The following is a 24,031-nucleotide window of genomic DNA, read 5'->3' as shown; positions in this document are numbered from 1 at the left end:
TCTAATTTATTTCTGCTTTCACAATCCATTTGCGGAAAGCATTTGTTGAAATCTCACCGTGAACAAGCTTTCACATCTTTTCCATTTTTGTCTCTGGTTAGTTCAAAGGCTGTTATTTACCCGAGTACACAATACTGCTCTGCACCAACCCCCAACATGCCTTCCTCCTCTCCTCCCTCCGCTCTCCCCACCCATTACCACAACAAAGCAGCCGGCTCCATCATTACCTATGCTCTCTTCAGCTGACAGGGATGGCCTTGTTGTTGGCCTATTGTCTTATCAAAACACTCTAATGAATAGCAGAAATTGTCCGCTGACCTAATTATATGACCTACAAAGTTCCCCGGCCCTCAGTCCTTTACTGTAGTCAACCTCTCTTCACGCGACAGACACACATCCTCCCCCCCCCCCCGGTTTCTGGTCCCTCCCTCTCTCTTCAGGCTCTCACTGGGGCATCCTTTTGTTCAGCTGCTGTGTGTTGGTGTTTGCAGGACCAGCATACAGGGCTGTAGTTTGTTAATGAGGGCATTTAGGGGTGGGGCACCGGTGCTTTGCCGCTGCTATTCAGCAAAGGATTTCAAACTTCCTGTGAGGCACCGGCGCTGCTAATGGAGTAAGAACTATTCAAAGAGACACAAAGGGAATGAGACTGTAATCAGGACCAACAGGCTCGCAAGGTGTTGGCTCAGTCCTCCCACACACATATTTAGTTTGGCTTTTAACTGGGCTGTCAGTATGCACCTAAATGCAATATTATGCGCTCTTTGTTGTTGGTCAAGGCTGGTGCTGCCATTTTGCTACACTTAGTGACATATTTATAGATATATATTCACATATCTGAGTGGTTCTTGCAGCCCGTGGCATAAATTTACCACTTTGTATAGGTCGCACCGTCTCTACTTTGACTGGCTTTTAACTAAGTTGACTGTAATTACAGCGGAACTCGACGTTTCACTTACTGTAGCGCAGCATCTAAGAAATACAAGGCAGACAGTCGCTACTGACTAGTGATGGAAATTAAAAGACCAGAAAAAGAATATTTAATGTATGACAGTGGTTTCCAAACTTTCTTTGATGTGCGACCACAGCCCTGTCAGATGAGTTCAAGTGCCCCTTCATCAACACTTCCTGTCAAGTTCAAAACCTTCCCTTTGAGTCAGATTTTAAACTAGATGGTACTTCACACTTTTAATTACGCAAGCACACAGCTACTGCTGCAGACGTTCTTTTAAACTGTCAAGTTGGTTTGGTCAAATGTGAAGAGACAGACGTTGAAGGTTCGGCTGTTTATCACTTCTTGCTACCTGCTTCAAAACTATTCATTAGTCACCAACAGTCAATACTACTTAGATAAGTGTTACAGCTGAGTTAATATGTGGATTTGTATAAAAATCTAAACATAACTTCCTGTTTTCTCTATAAGTGTCCCTGGCATAAGAATCACTGATGTTTGATATCATGTGAACAAGCGAACATGATTTTAGGAATGCTCATTAATAACTCAAACATTACCCATCAGTGATTTCTGTTGTACTTGTGTTTCATTCCAATGAGATCACACATACAGTTTATGGCCATAAATAATAAAAACATATCTAGAAAACCTTTGCATTATGTTCAAGTAGACAACTGAACAGCAGAAATTCCCATATCAAATGAATGCAGCATCCAAATCCTTTTAACTGTGCATCATTTTCAGACTAAATGTCACTGGTAATGAATTTCCATGAATAAAAGCTAGAACTTAACTCTGCTGTATGTAATTTGTTCAATACATGTTTTTACAAATGTGCACTTTGCAAACATGACAGTCAAACTCCCGTAGACCCACCTTGCAGTGTTTGCAGGCACTGGCCCGTCTTGATGTCCCAGATCTTGACAGTGGAGTCTGCGTTGCCTGAGACCAGGATGTTGTCTTTGAGCTCCATGCCGCTGGTGAGGGACTGATGCCCCGTTAGCGTGTGGATGCAGTTGCCCGTCTCGACATCCCAGACCCTTATAGACGTATCCAATGAGCCGCTCACCACATGGATCCCATCGAACTGCAGAAAGACAGGACGAGTTTTAACCGGCTGAAAATGAAGTTGCCACTTCAAGAGAACTGCAGCCGTCACCTTAATGTCTAGCTGATGGCCAAAACATCTTACCAACACAGCATACTTTGTTTCTATTAGCAAACCTAAGATTAAACCCATTGAAATGGATGAATTTTATTGATCTGTGAAGGCTCTTCTTTTTTTCTCTCCCCCCCCACACATCCAATAGGAGAGCACCAACACTTTAAAAGTCTAACAAACACCAATCTATCAGTGCAGTAAACAGCTCCTCTCTGAGGTTATGGCACCAGCTAAAGTGCTCTGTCATCACACAGAGTGGATGAGAGGACACTTGGAGGACACAAAGGAATGAACTTTTTTCATCAAATAACTAAACAGCACCACATGCGTGTTTGGAAAGAGCGCATTAAAAAATTACAAGACTACAAATAAATAGAAGTAAAATGAACATAAAAACATTCATGCAATCACATGAGATGCATCTGTTTACTTCTAAACTGGCCCGCGCACCATTTCAGTTCATAAGTATTCATGATGTGTACATGCTTAAAGGAGAGACGCACACATCAATAACTCCTAAGACAGTTGACAGAAAATGCAGTTCACCAGCTGTTCCTGAGTTAAAACTTGAAAGAACGCAAGTGCTAACTAAGTGAAAATAGCTAAATTAAGGTTAGTTGCACCACAAAAGCATCAATAGTGATTAGCTGTTACTAAATATTTAAGCCCAGTAACTGCCTGAACAGCTGCGGAGCTAAATAAACTGACCAAACTAACAGCAGGGTTCTGCACATGTTCAGACTGGAGTATAAACACTGTAATATATGAGCGACGCTTTATCAACATGCTGTTTCATAAAGTAGCAAATGAAAGAGGTTTTTAAAATTCATGAAACAGACTAAACAGCTGTCATTGATGAATTGTACCAACTCTTACACACACATGTTGTCAACTGTGTGAAAATGTGCACAAATAAAACAGAGCATTATTTAGCTTAACACAGACTGAAAACATTTTGCTCACTTGCAAAATAAAATGTATGAACTACTCTGCTAACTGTGGACAGCGTGTGAGGCCTTAACTCTGATCGTATGGGAGGACTGTGTCACCTGTAATGAGTACACTCTGTTGGTGTGGCCCTGCAGCGTGTGGAGGCAGGTCTCCGTCTCGGGGTCCCACACTTTGACCATGAAGTCGTAGGCACCGCTGACCACCCGTCGACCGTCGTACTGGACGCAGCGCACCGCCGCCACGTGGCCCATGAGGACGTGTAAACACTGACCTGTCTCGATGTCCCAGACGCGCAGCGTGGCGTCGCGAGAGCCACTGACCACCCTGAGAAGAAACCAGACACAGCGACTCAGGAATACGTAGCTGGACATTAAAGCTTTAAGCAACAGTCGGAGATGAATGTGAGAGAACGGGCGCAGCACAAACAATTCAAACCAAAGTGAATTTGTCTTTATGCTGAGTTGCACTTTCCCACGGAAGCAACATCTATCTCAAGTTATCTAGTCTGTAGGATTAAATTCAACAGTCTGCACAACTCCCCATTCATGCTGTGGCACCTGCACTGACAGAATAATGAGGCAGGTATGAACATTTCCTTTCACTCCTCTGACAATGAGTAACCTACAGCGTCACATTCATGTTCATACTTGAATGTAGAAAAACACCTCTTCAGCTCAAACAGCCCCCCGGAGCAATGTCTTCACCCGCAACAGAAAGACATATTAAAGGTTACAGAAAAGGAAACTCCCCGAAGGAGCAGATGTTACTCAAGTTTTACATTTTTTTAGATTATCACTGCATAAACAGTTTGTTCTGAGGATTTTCTTTTGTAGCATAAGAGCAAAAGTGTTTTGAATGTGGTCACTGACTGAGAGTGCTTTCCTTTATTTCCAGACACTTCAATAAAGACTGAGGCAGACATTTCTCCACATTATTTCTTTCACAGACTATTTGGATAGGGGGGGCAAAAAAAACATGCTGAAGATACACACAGCCCATACTCTTTATTTATTAAATGCCTCATAGCGCTACATAGATGGAAATCACCAACATAGTGTTCACTGTCTGCCTGCAGCTCACAGCGTTTCCACTGAGTGAGTAATCAAATGCTACACAAAAACCTTGGTGGGCCCTAAGGCGAAAAGAGCACTTTGAGTCTCCAGAGTGTGATACTGAGTGAATGAGTGAGCAGCAGTTCACTTAAGACGGCTCACAGGGTCTATTTAATCACTATGAAACCACATGCTCACTTTCATGCATACTGTCCCCTTTTAGTGCTGCAGAGCTGCTCTTTTTTTTTGCTTGATGGGATGGCTGTTAAGTCGGGTGTTGCGAATCATAAGGAACGTTAAAAAGAATATTTCACCTTTTATTCTTTCTGCCTGAGAGTACCGTGATGAGGCTGAGCTGTCTTAAAACTTGAGCGTGTTGATGAAGTTTCCATCAGAACGCAAACATCCGAGGGTGAAGACAATGGGTCGTTTACGAGAAGATGGCAAAGAAAATGTCTGACAGGAAAGACAATTAGACTCGGGAACTTCTGCTGGTAAGTGCAGATGCCAAAATCATGACACAAATTTAAGGAACGGGAGGAGGCTTGCTTGTTTGTGGCTAAATTACAAGCTGCCTGCGTGCTGTGATTACTCCTGCGTACATCTCTCTACCCAGGTGCCGCCCTCTGCCTGAACTGAATGTAGTTTTTCAAATAGTGAGAATTCCTCTGACATGAATAATCTCCGGTTGTGTGCATGTGTGAAAGGGCAGCTTTGTACAATATCCTGAAAGTGAGGTGTGGTCAAGTTTATATGAGAAAACAGCTTCACTCTCAACAAGTGACAAGCATTTTCATTATTTACTAATTTGATTATAATTTTTATTGTCTTTTCCCTTGGATATCAGGAAATCGCTTGATTTGTTTAAAACCAAAAGGCATCAAGTTTAACATCAAATGAGACAAAAGCAGCAAAAGTCAACATGGTGGACTTAGGTGGTGTTTGGTATTTTTTGTTTAAACAATGACTTAAAGCGTATCTATTGTTACAGTTGTCTACTAGTTTCGGCTCTAGAGTCATGAGATTAATCTCTCATCACGCTAAAAGCGCAGCAGGGCCAAAGTACACTACAGAATGCTGTCGTTAATCTTCTACACAGTCTTAAGAAATCTCAACAGCGAGATTTCCCCATACCTTTTCTCATGTAGGTGCATGCAGCGCACTGTTGAGGTATGCCCATAGAGGGTGTGGATACATTCTCCCGTCTCTGCGTTCCAGACCTTGAGTGTGCGATCAGTGGAGCCGCTGATAATGATGTTGTCTCGCATCTGGGATGACCACACGCCCCCTGTGTGGCCCACCAACGTCCGCAGACACTGAAAACACCACAGAAGAAGAAAGGTCCTGATCAGTATGTTGCTCACTGCTACCCAAGACTCTGGATGTTAGAAAAGTTAGTTTGAAAGACGTTCAGGGTGATTACATTCACACACATCAAAACTCACTTTAAGAAGTCATAAAATGTCATTTAGGATTTTCATTCTATCTGACCTCCTGTTGCCTTCGCGAAGAAAAAAAAAAAAAAAGTAAAATGAAATTTATGTGACCTTTTATGGGAGGGAAGAGCTCAGTGAGTCCACACCTGCTGCTGCTGTACCGGAACAAAATTTCTCTCTGAGCCCTACAAGCTTTTTATAATTGCTTTTACTTATCTGTTGGAAAAGCGGCCAATTCATTTTCTTTGTAGAAAGGGTTGACAACTGTCCTCAATAAAATGCGTCCATTCATCCTCATTAGGGACGGTAGATTAGCTATTGATTACAGCAGTTATGGAAATCTTGCTGATCAATTGAATTTGCGTCTCCACAGTTTGTCCCATTTGCGCCTGGATTTAATTATCCTAAATGTATTAAATTAAAATTCCCGGGGGGAGAGGAGCAAACTGTGGTTGTGTCAGGTTCAGAGTGGAGTGTGTTGCTCCAGTGTACAACACGTGACCCCTGACTGCAGCTGATGAGCCACTGAAGAGTGAATGGCGGTGCAGGGCGGAGGGTTTTATTATAGAGTTAAAGAGGAAGACGACACTGCAGCCCGTCTTTCCTCCTCTCTGTCCTGTGATAAAAAGAATCACTTCATTAACTAAGGGCCAGTGTGGCATGACCTAACAATCAACCTCCCTTCAATGTTAAAAGTCTCCCTTGTTTCATCCCTGTAGCCCTTTTTTCATACGGAAAACAGTGAACAAGAGAATATTACAAATTTGTGGAATATCATCGGGTATTATCAGGATTATTTACAACTTGCTCATTGTTGAACACATATCTCAATCCAGTTTTGAATAAGTACTGCTGCAGTGCAACATTCAACTGCAGGCCTGCAGTTTGTTGTAATCATACTGGGGATACAAGGATGCAAGATTTTCTAGCGAATCAAAGCCAGTGGTTGAAGCTCCAAGAACAAGAATCACAGTGTGATTAAAGCCTCCTCAAACACTGCGTGGGAAGAGAGAATATCTGAAATGAAGGGCTTAGGCATCTTTATCTGTCCGTGAAACAAACATAAAATAAGCCCATCCCCGAGAATGAAAGAAGATTAGCACTCGTTTAATGAACCTGTGAAGGCCCCCCCCCTTTTTTTTTTTGAACACACGAGGGGTTTCATACAATGCTTTACATTTGCATTAAATCTTCTTTTCGTTAAAAAAAAAAAAAAAAAGAGAGTATTCAGTTTAGCATCCACGGAGCTGGAAACTATAAAAGACATTATATGCAGGAGATTTACTTTTGTAATGAAAAATATCCCTCTCTTGACCTCAGCATCAGAAAATAAGGGTCAATGGTGCTCAATGTGCATTGAGCTAATGCCTCGCAAAGGTTAAACCAAACTGCCTCAGGTAAAGTCATCAGATAATTATAGACTAACAGCACATGATTAAACATTACTATGGCGATACGCTCATCTGGATAATTGACAATACAGGAAAAACAGGTAAAATAGGTTACAAATGTGTCATCAAAGTCTATAGAAAACATTCCGGCTGATAAAATAACAAGCGGCTCAACAATTGATGCGCACCACATTATGAGCTTAAATGTAAAAAAAAAAAATAGTGACAAATATATTTATCATAGTATATTTTCTTACAGGATTTTGAAATATGCAAAATGCTGTCCTGATAGACAGTAAATATCTTGGCTGAGGAAAAATCTCTGCTGCTACTGCTGCTGCCTCCTACTTTATTTCACCTTGTTTAAGAGAAAACTGCAGGTGAATAGAGCAGACATATGAAATCAAGTCTGATGGTATTCTGAGAGCTTTGCCAACATGCTTGCCATTTTCCATTTCTTGTGCTGCTGTTTTGATGACATGGGTGTGATTCACGGTTCGACTCCAGATACTGACAGCCTGATACATACAGTCCATGTCGCATAAGTACATGCTGCTGCATTCTGCTGTCCTCCACAGAAAAACACATCACTATGGAAGCACAATATCACAGACACCAACGAGCTAGCATCTTGATACAAGTGCATTTACATGCGACAAAAAGGAACATTACTTTAATGCAACAAATAAAAGTGTTCATTTCTCATGCTGTCTAATCCTTCTGTTTAGATTTCTAAGGCTACCCCAATCCTGTATTCTTAGTTAAAAAGAAAAGAAGGTAAAAATGCGTAGACATGCAGCTAAAGCATCTGGCAGAGGACACCTCTCCCTGGATGCGACAGCAGTCCACAGGTCTGCCATCTTAAATCTGCCTGACAGCTGAGGCTGCCGCCGACAGGCACCACCAAGGACATGTGCTGCTCTGTTAGGCAGCAGGCAGCCACCTCTGAAGTAGTGAGAAGTGTGCGGCTGTTTGTGTGCTTAGAAAGCAGGATTGACATGTCTGGATGAAGCTGGAGACGTGCAAAGACAAAGGTCCATCCACTAAAGACAGAGCCTTCAAGTTCTGTCTAAGCAACGGCTTCCATCGCGGGAAAACAAGTCTTTTGAAAGTCCTCCAGACCACAGATCTGAACTGCATGTGCAAGCTTGAACAGATACTCTTATGTAATTTTAATTTCAAACTCCCGTGTTTGTTCAGTGCAATATCTACACCACAAACCCCCATTGTGGTACCTGATCACTAAGCAACGGCCCAGTTTTCTCAGAGGTGTGGATGCATTTACATGAGATGTGCTCATATACTAATTCCCAGATTGCTTCACAGCATGTGTTCAATTCTCTCTGTTTCGAATAACAAGATAAATCAAGGGCAGGACAAAACTAGCAGCACAGATGAAACATTATCTGTCTGGGTGTTTGTTGAAGCCTTGTCTACACTGGAGTAAGGGTATCTGATGAATATTTGTACAACATTTAAACATTTAGGCCACGTCCATGCAAATAAGCCTGTTAATATGATACAACATTTTGCTTTCTGTGCTGAAAACACCCAGTGAGTTTGAAAAATACACAAACGCATCTTTGAGGGAAAAAAAAAACTAGATTGGACAGGATTCATTAAACGACAAAAACATCTGTTATGAGCTTGTTGGCATCATATTTGATGCAGTATTAAGAGTTGGGGACACTCTTTGAATGATGTAACACCACTTGTGTCACCCTTGTGCTGTCCCATCACAGGAGAATCTTTCTGGTTGATCCAAATTGAAGGTTTGTGAGGAAAAGGAGCACAGGAAGCCTAGAAGATGTGTTAACACTGCCTTACCTCTGGCACAATTTGTCTACGCTGTGACCAATTTCTTTCCCCATCCTATCAATTTAAATCCTCCATCTACAGTGCTGGATACCGGGGCAGCATTTCAGATCTCCTCTGAAGAAAAGCACACAGGTAACTGCTGATCTCTGAGAGTATGAGCCAATTTACCCTTGTAATCTAGAATCATTCCCCAAACTCTTTACTGCCTCGAGGGACTGCTTTGGACCCAAAAATCAAACATACGATTCTTTCAAGAGCTTGGAGGTGATGGAACAAAGAAGAAAAAGCTACATTTTCAATCTGATGGCATCAAACTTCAAAAAGGAGAAAGTTTAAAGACTGGAATCACAAACTCTGCTGATCATCATGTTGCCATCTCTTATTGATCCAATTCTGAGTAAGACCCAAGTTTTGGTGTTAGCAGAGGGGCTGTGGAGAGGGAGACTAAGCTCTTGCTGAAGCTGGAGGATTTGTTTGAAAGGTAAAAGGCGCACCAAGGTCAAACAAATCACTAGTAAAAAGAAAATTACAGAGTAGATGTACTGGCTACAATCTAGGCTACTTGCAATATAAAGGAGAAAGGGAATGCTACTGGATGTGCATCCGGAGCACAAAAGGATTTCATCCAAGGTCCATCACAGACTGTGTAACACTGAGAGTCCTGTTATAGTCCTGTTATAGGCCTGCATCACGCAGGGACGAACTATCAGAGGAAAACGCAGCAATCAAGTCCTCAAATACGCTGCAAAGACTATAAAGAATGTTGACAGCAGAGAGGAAAAACTAATGCAGGTGTTGGTAATCTCATCGTATTGTTACTTTACAGTTTTACTGGCATCGACAGCCACTTCACTGAAATCGTCGACTCGGCTTAATTGGCCATTCCTCTCCAGTGAGGGATTCTCTCTCTGATGTTGAGAGCTAAGGAAGCAAAGAGATGAAATCCACCGAGGGGATGTGTGCTCTGAATACAGCACCCAAACAGAAAGGGATTTAGGCTCATCTCTTCTTCATGACTAATGTAAACAAACAATTCTGAGACAGCTTAACAGTGTAGAAACCACGTTCGCTGTGCGTGCGTGACGTCAGCGTAAATGCAGGGTGGTTTCAGAAAAAGCAGTCGAGCCTGTTGGTGGTGATGTGACTCATCGCAGGCTTCGACTACCAATATGGAGCCACTGCGGCTGTAACTCAACAGCCTGTCATCCAGATATTAGTGTTTGGGAGAAGGAGAGCCAAACTGTGCTCCATGCCTATCGGATGACCTTGGCCAGATCTGTTCAGATCAGCAAATGCTGTGACTGATATGCGTGTAATCACCAGTGGGCTGCGAGCCAACTTTACTTTATGTGTTCGGCCGAGACTTTGCAGCAATGAAAAGCAAACTCTGTGGTCTATTGTGTCAAGAGGAAAGAGAAACCCACTGCAGTGTGATCATGTAGAATATCAATTTCTCTACGGGCTTCTCTTTGAATGTTTTTATTTTGTGAAATGAAATAGCAAGTTCACAGCCCAAGCTTATCTCATTTATTTTAGTAAAAGTGAAAGGAACAGAGGGGGAAGAGGAATATGCAATAAAGGTGTACAGAGGACTTTTTTTTTTCTTTTTTTAAGTAAAAAGCTCTCTGGAAAATGGTGTCCAACGCTGAGGTAAAAATGCGCTGTGATTTACAACAATCTGTAAACCTTTTTCCAAAACCACAGTACAACCACTGCCTTTCTTTTTAATACAGAGCGTAAAGCTGCAGCACAAGGCCTGTGTGGCTGCACCAGCTTCGGCTATGAATACTAACACTGCATGCGGACATGTGCTGTGTAACAAGTCTGCAAAATGGATAAATGTAAGACGAGAGGATAGACTGAGATAGAGTGGAGTCTTGCCAGGAAGATTTTATGTGGTGGAGCAAACGTTTCTAATGACCAACTATCACATTAGTGGGAGCTGCACGGAGGCGGCTCGATGCTCAGAAGGCAACAATTGTTTATGTTTTATGTATATCTAAATGCACAGCGTGCTGCATATGATGACAGAAAGTCTTTACAGCTTTTAATCAATACTCAACACAACTCTGTTCCCTTCACTTTCAAATCAATAAGTTTAAAAAATGCATGAAAATTATTTAACGTTGTGCCTGCAGCCCGTTTAGGCCTGACTATGAAACAGTGCAGAAGAAAAAGACGGTGCTGAAGTCGAGAAATCGAAAACTAGTTAACCCTTACCTTTCCTGTGATAGCCGACCACACTTTGAGCGTGTTGTCATCAGAGCCGCTGACGATGCGGTTGCCACAGAACTGGAGGCAGGTGATCACGTGGTCGTCGTGGCCTTTGAGCACCTTCGGTTAAAGAGAAATGCAATAAGAAGGTCGTGCAGGGAGGGCGAATGTGGAATGACAACGCAAATGATAGAACCGATACTGACGGTGACACGTCTCTGGAGCTTTGCACATCAAAGTGAAAATGAGATAAGAGGAAAATGTCATCAAGTGCTGCAGGTGTACACAGCTCTTTAAGCAGTGCTGTGTTCTTGTGTGCATGTGTGGAGTCTCTGCTACTGGGTCACAGGACTGCTGGCTCAGCAAATCACAGAGCACACTTCATATGCAAACGAGTGCGAAGAGCACAGGAGACGAAATTTATGCCTGTGGTGGCCTTAAACGACCTGTGGCTGCTTCAAAAACAGCCAAAGCGCACAAGGTCCATTAAGGATCAGCTTTAGCATGCTGGTCATGCTTTATGGGAAACTTCTGAACAGGTCAAAGATAAATGGAGTCTTTAGAGTGAAGGAGAATAAGATCATCCTGTGGTCGAGCGCAATTATTATTCCACACCAACACTGCGGAGCACGGACTTGACCCATCACTAACTTTCCATCAACTCCACACTTCAGGCCCTTATTGAACCATCTTTCTGTGACTCAAAGCTATTTGATATCAGATCTATAAGATCTGCTAACCTGTGGGGAATTAAAGTTTAGAAGAAAAACTACCTTGGGTGATTTGAGGTCCCCTCTCCTCCAGTTAGTGTCTATTCTGTGCTGCCTGATGTAGGCACTCTTCCAGGGGCTGTGAGTGAAGCCGGGCTTGACAATTTTCCTCTTTTTCAGGGGCAGAGGCTCATCAATACCTGTTTGAAGAGAGAGAAGAAGCTGATTGCACTACTATGCTCTTGCTTTTCCCTGTAAAAGTTTATTTTCCAAGCAGGTGTAACCACAACTTTAAGCACAGTGTTGACCACGGCAGCAGCTCCCGGCTGCTCCCGCTGGGCGACTGCATGGTGTCTGTCCACCTGCATCTGTAGCCAAGACTTAAAACTCACCCTCTTCCCTGCATTTCTCTCTCCACAGCAGGTTGTCTTCTGCAAGGATGCGCCAGTAGCGACACGTCTGTGCTGCTTGGAGGAGGTCCTTCGGTTCCAGGAATGACAGCACATACAAAGCCAGCTGTTGAAAGACACGGACGAGGAATGTGAGAGGTGTAAATGGGAAAGGAGACACAAAAAGGAGCCATTATTCTCGACAGCGAGCGCATACAACAGTACAGCCGATGAAAAAGGACTTTAAGTTAACTAAATCACAATAACAAAGAGAAACAGCCAGGAAAACACAGTTGCTGAACAAACTATGTGAACAATATTAACAGCATGAATCTAACTGTCAAGTGTAGAGAGCACCATTACCATTGAACTGAATCAAACGATGCTGTGAAAGCCTGACAAAAATGTACAATAGGAGCTTCACACAGCAGAATAATAAAGCCAGGTTTATGGTTATTTAAGCCAAAGCCAGCAAATAAAGACACAAAACCTGGTATAATGAGCATAAATCTGGACTCATGAGCTATGGAACAAACACAATCCCCTGCTTTTTTACCACTGACATATTTCAAATATATGTATATATTTGAACAAAGCTCACAACACACAATGTCTGCCCCAATTATAAAACAATGCCATGGCTCAAGTGATTGCTTTGCATCATAAAAGGGATTATGGGTTCATTTGACAGGATGAGGTGTAACCTGAAGTGCAAATATTGTTCTTCCATTACATTACTACAATAATCTGAGATGATGCTGCTCCACAACACACCGACACATTCAGGAGTGGTGTCGTGATCATCAAGGTGGAGTCGAATGACTGTCTGATATTTTGCTCTTTAATGCCAGTATGTAGGTGCGCAACTAACAATTATTTTTGTTACCCAGTAATCTGCTGCTTATTTTCAATGTTTGAGAAAAATGGCTAAAGTAATTGCTGATAACTTGAGGTGATGTTTTTATTTAGCTTGCATCCAATGATATTCATTTTAATATCGTGTATGATAGAAACTGCATCAAATAATGTGTATTTTTTTATATATAGAGAGAAGTTGGAACTTGGACATTACTTTAGCTTGAAAAATTATGAATCAAGTATCAAAATAGTTGCTCTTTGTTCATTTGGTTGTCTAACTGCAGCAGCTCAGGTTGGGTGCAAGCGAAAACATTTTCACAAAACTATAACAAGTGACTAAAAAGTCTGCTACACAACCTTCAGGTTCAGTCATGCATTCTTGTTAACAAGCACACCTGCTGACCAGTTGCACCGAGTGACAAAACAGAGGAAAAGATGACTCATAATTTGGGGTTTGGATGAAGTAATTACAAGGGAAAGGGTTTTTAGAAGCACCTGAACTACCTTGAGCCTGTCATAAATGCTTCTCATGACTATGAAATAGGATGAACTCTCACAGATTTTTTTGTTCCAACTTTGTTTATTTATTATTTGTACAGGATTTGCTGATTTTTTTTCCAGGGAAATGTCCTTGTTGCTGTTACATTTTTCCAGAAGGCTAGAAACAGCTACATTTTTTTTTTGGATATCTGAGATAGTGAACAACAGGTTTTGTGCACGCTTTTTTATTGCAAATTTTTGCTTGTCTAGTGTTCAACATTTCAGACGTCGTTGTTTTGTCTACCTCCTGAAGGTCTTCACATGTTACAGTTTAGCATTTACGTTTACTTTTAGGCACTTGGCCCTGAAAAGACCTATCACCAGTCCTTGACATACCTCCATCACCTAAAAGCCTGTCTAAGCCAGCAGTCATTACCGGCCTTGAGGATATTTCAAAAGTTTTATAAATGGACCTTGAGCCCGTGATTGCTTTTAAAGCCGACGAGCGGCCTTCTGTAGAATCTGTTCATAGATTCAATTCCAACTGTGTCTATGGTGCAACCACAGGGATTGTCCTGTTTAAATTACTTGACAGCCCCACCCAATGTATTTCCAGCAGCTGTACCGGAGAGGAGAAATGGGATTATCAAAAGATGTCAAAGCGAACGGGATATAAAAGAAAGGAGAAACAGCAAAGGGGGGGGAAAAAAAATAATGAAAGGAAGGGGCTCTTGTCCCAGTGTGAACACACATGACACTGTTTGTATATTTGGCTTTGGAGCAAGTGGTGCTGACACCTTGAAATCTTGCACCCTATTGCCTCACTCTCTATGCTCGCACCACCTCCCCTCCTCATCCTCACACCTGCCAGACGAGGTGTTAAGTATTTGATCTGCTACACAAGATAAGGTGGATTGAGGCCGTTTTGTAAGAATCCCTTATGTGATCTTATTATCAGCGTGGCACTTGAGATTGTTTGTATTGTCAGTTATGATACAGAGCAAAAACAAGACACCCACTATGGACGCCTTATAACGATGTGAGGGAAGACTGCGACAGGATTACGGCTGAGAGGATGACTCGGCTCTCTGTCAGGTGTGTTCGTTCCACAATAATCACAGGGGATTCCTGCGGGACTTCGGGCCGGGAGAAAGCGGAAGCGGAGGCAGGAGGATAAGGATGGGAGAAGAACTCACCTCTTTGGGCAGCAGGGAGATGAAGTCTCGCTGAAACTGCGGCTCGATCACCTGCATCATATGCTTGACTTGTGTGGGCTCACAGCTGTCAATCAGCTCATCCAGCGCCAGCAGCTTCTCTGGGCCTGTCCAGCTCTGGAACACACACAGCACCGAGAAAATGGCTGAAAATGACTTAAGTGCTCTAGTTTGATGGTGGCAGCATGAAACAGTGGTTGCTGTAAAGTGGCAGCTTGGGTCAATGGGCAAAAAGGGTTGGAGCTAATTTCTGAGAAAATCCTGAGCTGCACTGGTTGTCAGTCACATATAACAAATGTGCACCTTTATCACAGCTAAATATGATTGCATATCACTAAAGTTTACAGTTCACCATTGACCTCCAGTAGTTATGTGTTATCATAGGGAAAAATGTAAAGCACCCTAATCATTTTAAAAACAAGTATAACATTGTTTACAAAGAGGCAGGTGGGATTTAATGGCTTTGCAGTGACATTAAGAGGTACACTGGGGAGGTTTCTGGTAACAAACAAAAGTTATATCTTCTTTCCCTGAGGTTGAATAAATGTTTTGAAGGCAATTGTTTCCTCATAAAAGAGGTGCAAAGCTTCTTTTTTTTTTTTTAACATTTCTTTAAATAAAGGAATGTGTACCACGTGAGCCAGTGAGAACAACAGTGACCCAGTTGTAAAAACAAAGCTCTGCAGCACTAATGGTCAAACTCCACAGGGCAAGTTATGGATTAGCCGAAGGAACTGAACTATTACGCAAAGTCACTTCTCTTTGACTCTGTATTGCATTCAACTCAATGATTTTGTCCAACTTTGCTTTTATTTACCAAACCATGTAACAACATCTCTGCTACTGAAGTGACCCCGTGTTTCTCACACTGTACCATTACAACATGCATTGATTTGTACAGTAGCGCTCCCTCCTTGTCCCCATTTCTGTTTTCTTTCACTGCAGTCTGTATTCTCTTTGTGCTTCTTCTCTACAGACTCTCAAAAGGGTCAAACATATTTGGCTATTACAGGTGGCAATGCACTAAGTGAAGAATGTCAGCACAATATTTATCATACATCCACATCTGGATTGCCACACCCAACACAGCTGTGAACGGAGGATGAATCAGAAACACAGCACCGGGGCGTTAAAGGATGAATGTCCCAGTTTACTGCCATTAAGCTCGATGCCTAAATGTGCTTGTGTAAGCTTCTTTTTTTCCCTTCCAAGTTTGATATTTTGATTGGAGCGCCTTGGAAACATCCTGCCCTGTGCAGTGCGCCTGTAACGCGTTAATGTTCCCTACGTGCCTTCCACAGCAGCGGCAGCAGCACAGAGTTGCTTGAGGCACCTGCATATTTTCCAGCAGCCAACACATCAGTGGAAAATTTGAACATCAGGAACCAGACTCCATCAAAACCATTATCAGAGCTCTGTGGGCTTATTTCTTCTGCTTGAACATTCGGTTGTTTAACAGTTGCTGCTGAATAGCACTGTAACTGTATGTTGGACCCAACAGCCGCAGTTGTTTTCCTCTGCGGAGCGCTGAATTCTAACAATGATTACAGGCTGCGAGGCAGGGTGGAAAATCTGGCACACGCAAACCACCTGTAATTTGGCAGCTAAAAGCTTTAGCCAGGGGTGCTGCTTCTGAAGGTAATCAGGGGGTGCAGAGACCTCCTCCCTAACAGAGGGAGGACCACGCAACAGCTACTTATGTGTTGCAGCAATTTTCTGCCATTGATTATTTGTACTTTAAGTTCAAACAGAAACCTGAACACCGCAGGTTCACGACTATCCAACTGAGATGAGAACATTCTGTCTAGTGAAGCCTAAAGCCTGCAGTTTGTGATACCTTTAAAACTATGCAAACTGTAAAATGGCATTTCATTCAAGTACTGTGAAAACACTTTTGGACATTTAGATATTTTGTATTTTTCTGCTGTGGGCCGATAGTGGAAATAAAAAGTGAAGCCAGTTTCTACTTTTTATTATTATGTTTTGATCCCAATATTAAGCTGTCTAATTTTCCAGAAACATCAGTTTCCCTCTAATGTTAACATGCTTTTAGGGGCAATGTATACTGTACCTGGTATGTTTAATTGGAAATGGAGGTGCTCATCATTATGCTTGTTAAAATATTTTTGCTTTAATTTGAAACTATTTAAATAGTTGTGACTATTTTGTCAAATAGCTAAGAAACAGTCAAATATATTTTAAAAGGCAAGTCCTTCTCACAAATTTCTATGCAGGGGTTCTCTAGAATCTCTAGTGCTTAATTTCAGTTTTTCCTTTTCGCTCAACAATTTTGTACTTTCAAAATTTCCGGCGTACTTCTGCTTCAGTCATCGCTCTCTTAACCTTCGACACAAACCTGGAGCTACCATCTGCGATCTCAGTGCCACCACTTAAACATGAGGAGAATTCAGGCTGGCTCACTGATGCACATGTGCGACTCTTTTGATCAGCTAATCATTAAGATGGGCTGCCGACAAAATCCTTCAGTTCAAGTCATTCAGAGAAACACTGAAGTATGTGCTGAAAAACTGCCACTTAATTTCAAAAAGTCGGGATTCTTACACTCTCAACAGGACTGCTACCAAAACACAGATTACGTTAAATAGGATTACTATGAGCTATTAAGACACTAAAGAGGCAATTATTTGATCTTTTACGCCAGCCATAATGTTGTTCAGATAAAAGTTCCCTAGAAATTGTCATTACAGTTAATTTTAACAATATATGTAACAAATATATGACATTTGAAATATTAAACACATTGTCTTTAAACTGCTTTTGTACAAAATATACCAATGAGAGATGTTCATTTGTGAGCTTTAGACGTGTTGGTGGATGTGGATTATGTTACCTTTGAACACTCCTTATGCTAAGAAGTATCCTCCTATTTTATCTAGAGAGTGGCATTACTCTTCTCGAATTTTCTCAAAATCTCCACCTACTCCTAGTGTAATATGTGATGTTTCCACAGTTAAGTGTTCTTTTCCTTAACTTTCAGAGGGCAAGCATATAAACATTTAGTTTCCTCTACGTATGCTGTTTTATAGTTGTGCTTCACCCTCTAACAGCAGCTACATACAGGCCAGGACTGGACTGGGGAATGTACAGAATGTAGTTTTGAGGTTGAGCTGCCTGTAGCCAGAGCTGTGAGATTAAAGACAGCAGACTGTGGCAGGTTGTGCCTGAGGACTAATATACGTAAAATAAACACTGAGGTGTCACAGGTTCACTCGTCTATTCCAGGATAATAAGTTTAAACTCTCTTAGGTAATGAAACCTATGGCAACCCATTATATGGAAAATCAGAGGGACCCCCATGAAGGCTAATATGTTTAAATGACATCTTATTTCCTTGAGGTCTGAAGTCATTAGCGCTTAAGTCCAACATAAAAGAAATGGCTCTATTACGATGCATCTGGACAGAGAATGATATTCAAGGAATAATAATAGAAACTATATAGATAGAATAGAAACTATAATATGATTTCATGTTTCTATCAGTCCGTGGTCCCCACACTTACCGACAGTAATCAGTGAAGCAGCTGAGAATAAGATTAAAATAATAAACGTTCATGTCTTTGCTCATCATGTACATTCACACTGCAGTAACTTCTGTATTTCAGAGGATCAGAGAGGATGGTGTTTAATACAGACCATAAGTCTACTTTAGACTTGTGTGATCTTATAACTCTGCTTTTTAGTCTGAACAGGTACGGCTAATCCCAATTCCACGCTACAGTGCCTATGGTAATGTGGTGGGCCACAACAACAAGGCTGCAATTATCTCTGAGACTAAGTGAACATTGATTGGGCACAACATCTGCTTTTTGATGAGCTTTTGCTCGAGGGTTCGCCCAAGGGAAAAAAAAGAAAAAGAAAAGAAAGAATAAAACTCCGGTGTGCTCACCTGAAATGTTCGGAGCCATTCTTGCAGACCCGTGGGTGGCTGGATTGAGGTGATGCGTCGCCTCTGTTGCCCCTGACTATTGGCTGTTCTGATGTGGCCAAATGTGGTGGGTGTGGCCGGACATGGGACAATTCCCGTCGGGCTGCAATTTAAAAGAAAAAAAAAACAAACAAACTCATAAAAATCAATACTGATACGAGACCTTGAGGGGCAAAGGACCGGCTGCAGACATCAGAGGGAGGATGTGAAAACATTGCTTTCAACAAGAAAGAACATCATGTTACCATTACGGACACATTCAGGATACACTTAATGACAACAAGAAGAAAAGCATTACGAGGATATTTAGGGTCTCAGCCTTAATGGAAGTTGAGAAAATAGTTACAGGGCAAATTATTTTGATTAAGAAAACATAAAGAAGAAAGAGAATTAAATATTTAAAGCCGCATTTTAAACTAAAAGCAGTTTTGTCTATCACTAATTTGATTTAGCAATTAAGGCCCAGCTTCTATTCTGCTGGCAAATTTAAATAAAATCTACATTGTCTTTTCACCGTATGGCACTCTCCTTAATGAACTCTATTCTTTTTTCCTATGGGCCAGTTAGGACCAAATTAAGAGATATATTGTTATAATGAAAGGTAAAATGTCTTGTATTTACTCTATGAACAGGTCATTTATTGTCTTGAGGCTCAACAGAAATCGTAATATTCTTACATACTTGAAAGACATTTATACAGTCACAAAACTTCAGACTACTAAATCACTGTAGTTTCACAAACATGATACCGAGGATATTTTTATGTCTTATCGTATGTTTTGCAGCTTCAGAAAATGAAATCAAATGCAATATGTCATAGCCACAAAAACTCGGTAAAGACTTCCTTGAAAGTATTCCAAACTATTGTGTTTCTGTTTTGCCCACCGACTTTATATAAATGAGAGCAGGCTACATGACAGAAACACCTCTCTGAGTAATACAATACAATTCAACAACAAAAAAAAACCTTCAGCCTCCAAAATGTTTATTATGCTGAATCGACAGCTCTTTAAAACAAAAACTGATCTATAAAACCTTCACGAAGACTGGATTTATTACAGGACTGGATTCTTTTCAGCTATGTATACCTAATAAAATGGCAAGCGAGGGTATGTTTCTGACTCAGAGACTTCAAAGTGTGCACACAGTCCCACAGATTTCTGTTCAGGCCCAGACTCTCCTGTTGTGCCTGGATGTGAAAAGCAGTGCAGGACTTCAAAGAGCACCCATGTACCCTCGTAATGTAAGGGCAGCAGGAGAAACCATCCAGTGGGCACCCTCGATGCCTCACATTCTGCTTGCTGACAGCAAAATGGGAAGCTGGGGGTCGATTTCATTATTGATTCATTTTTAATGGGAGAGGAAGCTGAGACGGAGCCAGTTACATAGCAACATTTACAGTTAAGTGGCTGTGTTCGGTTTGAATTTTAATGTAGCTACATGTGAACACGTGCATTAAATATTCAGGGGAAGAGAAACATCTGGGACTGCTGACTGGATGCTGCAGATACAATGGAACATGCAGCATCCTTCTGTTTGAAGATACATATAGCGCCTTTGCTCATAGCTCTGTATTTCTCTTCATGGTAGGCTCAATTATTTTGTGCAAAGCATGAAATTATTGAGATAGGGCTACTTATAAAATCATTTTTATTAAAATCATTCTGACCCCGAGGTGGGAACAAAGGCAGGACACTGCAGTACAAAGAAAATTGCGAGACGGTGCACCGCTTTTGGACAGCTGGGACGCCTTTTGGGTGAAATGCAGGTTCTCTTACCTCGGATACTCTGGGCCTTTGCAGGGCTTTTTTCCTGAAGGGAAAGATCGGACCTCGGGGCCATGGTCCAACTTTCTCTTCATCTGAGAAAGAAAAAAGAAAGAGAGAGAAAGAAAATATCAGAAACCAGAACAGCATAAAAGAGTCTGTATTTTCAAACAAACACATAAAAAACTTTTTTTTGGCATAACCCGTTAATTCCTCTTTAAAAACTTTCTCTTGGAAACAGAGACTAAGTCCCTTTATTTGTAAGTAATCTTCTTAAGCTATCTCTTAAGAAAAGCACCTTAAAGAAAGGGCATGGCTCAGGCAGGTTTTTAAAAACAGTAGTGGAGGCAGAAAATTGCTTTTACAAGTTACAGACTTTGTTAACATTTCGTCTGAAATCCAGCACATTAAAATACAGACACCACAGTCTTGCAACAGCTTTATGCAAATGAGAAATTAAACTTTAATGTATAGGCTAGAGATTCAATTTATTACATGAACCATAACAAAGCACAAAGATATAACCTATCTGTGGATGAAGCATCTTAACGCTGTAAGATAGCGGCATACAAAGCAGGTGTTTGTTTTTACAACGCTGTGTGTAGTTTTGATTGTGTTCCGTGCTGAAGGCACATAACAAGCCAACAGTGATCCCTGGGCAACCAGACACCCAATAATATCCAGAGGCAAACACATTCACACCCAAACTCTGAGAGTACAGCATGTCCGTGCACACAAAAATCACCACAGAACTTTCCCAGGAAGGGTATTGGGTGCAGTCTCTGACACTGAAATGTGCTTCATACTGATACTTGAGGAAAAAAAACACAGCAAGTCGGTTCTTTATTATTCTCTATCACCTGCATGTGCGCACACCACCCAACCCTGTTACCACCTACCCTACTGCGCAAACAAAGGAGCCTGTGTAAAGGCCTGGGCAAGCCAATTTTCTTCATCCCATGCCTGCCACTCTCTCTGGCAAGGCTTCTCAACACACATGCAAGTGATCACCATCTCATCACCAGTCCCTCATGAATAAACAAGCTAGCTGAATAAGTGAACACTGATTTTTTTTTTTTTCTTTTTTCGAGTGTCTGGCCAAAATAAGATATACAATGTGACAGCCTGGCCTTGTTCTTTCATTAAATAAATACGTCCATGTTTAAGTGAAAGCTTTGCTAGATTTAAAAATGAAGCTGCAGATTCTACAAGGACACTAATCTAGACTACAAATGAGCTACATTATAAGAAAAGCAGTGTATTGTAAGAATTGAAACACGTGTAATTATGTGCATGAAGTAGAACCGCAAACTAACAATTAATAAATCAGTTATTTTCTCAATTAACTGGTCTATAAAACACCAAAAAATATAAAACAGTAAAATGTCAGCTTCCTAAAATGTACAGTAATGTCATAGGATTGTCTGTTTGGTTTGATCAGCCATCAAAAACATTTCCAAAAAATTAATTAGGCATCTCATTAGATAAATAAAAGCAGCAAATGATAAGCAGCAACTAGAGAACGTGTGGCATTTTATTTTACAATGACAAACAATTATTCAGTTACTATAATGACAGATTAATCAACTAATGTTCGCAGCTGTAGCATGAATGATTTATTCTTCAGCTGTAGCACATGGCATGTTTTTCACAAGATTACAGCACTCGGCAATTTAGGGTCAAAAGTATTTAGCAACAGTTTGTCTACAGTTACAGTCCGGCCTGCTGTGCTGCAAGACACAACCTGTACTGGAAAATTTGTTCCTTCTGTCCTTCTGCCGTTGTATAATCTGATAATAGCTTGTAGAAACCAGAAACCAAATTTAAATTTAACTTCTTTTCCCCCCTTTGAGGCAAACAAAGCTCTTTTGATGCAGTTGTTGGTTTTGGTATTGTAGTATTGTTTCCTACACAGGAAAACAGCGCTGGACATTTGACTCCATACTGTCTGGCTCTACAGCGGCATGATTGCACGTCTCTTCTCAAGATGTGTGTTTTTTTTTTGTTTATCACTATAATTTGGTGAGGGTGTGTGTTAAGTGTGTCTGTCTGTTTGTCCTGTGTGTTTTCAGCCTCAGGGGCGCACAGGAGCGTCGAGCACAGCCGGCGATGACCAAAGAGAAAAGAGTGCAAAAAAAAAAAAAATGCAAACAAACACGTATTGTCTGGAACCTCAAGAATGCTGAATAACGAGCAGGTTATCAGCAGTTAGATGAATGAATTAGTGATCAGTACAGCATTCCTACCTGAGTATTTAGTGCAGTGCACGGAAATAACTGACAGTCAACCAAAGCCTGCGCTTAGACAAGCTTGTGTACATGATTAGCACACCAATATGCACTGCAGGTTAGGTGCCCTGTGGGACACAAGACTGTGATCTGACCAGTGATTTGTGATCTTTTTCCCCCACAATGCAGCTCATGTGTAAAGCTGCTGAGAGGTTCAAGGGAAGGGCCATAAAAAAGTATTTCATAAGGAAAATGTAGAAAAGAAGATGTAAATATGGTCCAAATGTTTTCAAAGCTAGACTGGTACTCAGCTTACGTTACACTTGCCGACATTTAAAGCTTGTTTGATTGTTTTTAAGATATTCACGGTTGTTACGACGCGGCTCTTAAACCCTTGTTCTTAAAGCGGTGATCTCACTGCAATGGCAGTTCAGTAGCCAAGGAGAGCCTGGGTGTGTGTATGCATGCAGTGGGTGTGTGTGCGTATGTTTTGTGTGTGTGTTTCCGAGTATGAGAGAGAGACGGAGAGAGAGAGAGAAAAAGGGGGAGCGCTGGCTGGCTTTGAGTATGTCCGACTCTGTGTGTGCACATGTGAGAAAACCTCAAACTAAATGCGGGCATGAGAGAAAAAAAAGAGAAAAAAAGCCCAGCGTGTAACCAGCCTCTTCTTGTGTTTCAGCCTGGGAAAAGGTAACCAGAGAGCGCAGTGTTTGTAAATCACTACCAATAAGTCGTCCCTCCTTCCCCTGGCTTCCCCCTTCCCTATCTGGCCAAAAGCACGACAGATGGATACGCAGAGAGTTAATGATATTTTAAAGATAGCAATCACTCTTACATAATGTGTTGATTCATTTCAATAGAGACGACATCCCGCGAGCATCAGTCACTTGAAAAATCTTTTCTCATTTTTCAAACAGTGTTTCAAGCAGCCATGAAAGACTTTTCCCCCCCTTGTCAATCAGCGTTGTTAGAAACACTTGCAATCTCTGAACTAGCCATTTTGAAAAGAAGTGGCAAGTTGTCGCCTTCTTAAGGATCACAACCGCAATCAAGCCGGAAAGATGGGTTTCAACTTGTCCTTAAAACACCAATCTTGTCGTTTCGGTTTTGCCACTGCGAGCCGAGCGCGGCGTTAAAACATTGGAGCCCTACACAGCGACTTCAAAACCCTGATATCTTCCAATGAGTACATCCACAAAATGGATGGAGAATACAAATGAGCCAACATTCAAATCTACAAACTGCTACCCCGCTGATTGAGAATGACATTCCCACCTAATTATTAGGATTAACCGAGCACAATCTTCCACCACAAGGGAGTCTCTGCATCAGAATTCAAACTATACCTGATTAACAAATTTGTTTACATTACACTCTCTGAATTACAGATTCCCTTTCATGTTGTTTTTTTTTTTTCCTGTTGTTTGTACTCTGCATTTCCAGCGAAAGGGAGCATCGTTT

General features: G+C 41.4%; 1 protein-coding gene across 2 annotated transcripts in view; it reads right to left on the bottom strand.

The window, feature by feature from the left end:
* fbxw7 (F-box and WD repeat domain containing 7) overlaps positions 1-24,031 on the bottom strand; it is a 67,444-nt gene that overhangs the window by 3,474 nt on the left and 39,939 nt on the right. For both annotated transcript variants that reach the window (XM_008306217.1, XM_008306218.1), the window contains exons 2-10: positions 20,355-20,437; positions 18,538-18,679; positions 14,613-14,747; positions 12,082-12,205; positions 11,753-11,889; positions 10,986-11,099; positions 5,255-5,436; positions 3,167-3,392; positions 1,832-2,042 (exon numbers count right to left, since the gene is read on the bottom strand). In XM_008306217.1, the coding sequence (XP_008304439.1) occupies positions 1,832-2,042; positions 3,167-3,392; positions 5,255-5,436; positions 10,986-11,099; positions 11,753-11,889; positions 12,082-12,205; positions 14,613-14,747; positions 18,538-18,679; positions 20,355-20,437 (1,354 nt within the window). The remainder of the gene's footprint in view (positions 1-1,831; positions 2,043-3,166; positions 3,393-5,254; positions 5,437-10,985; positions 11,100-11,752; positions 11,890-12,081; positions 12,206-14,612; positions 14,748-18,537; positions 18,680-20,354; positions 20,438-24,031) is intronic.

Source organism: Stegastes partitus, unplaced genomic scaffold, assembly GCF_000690725.1.
Source record: "Stegastes partitus isolate 25-593 unplaced genomic scaffold, Stegastes_partitus-1.0.2 Scaffold3631, whole genome shotgun sequence".
Lineage (NCBI taxonomy): Eukaryota > Metazoa > Chordata > Actinopteri > Pomacentridae > Stegastes > Stegastes partitus.
Note: the sequence above shows the minus strand (reverse complement) of the source record. Positions and strands in the feature narration are given on the sequence as shown.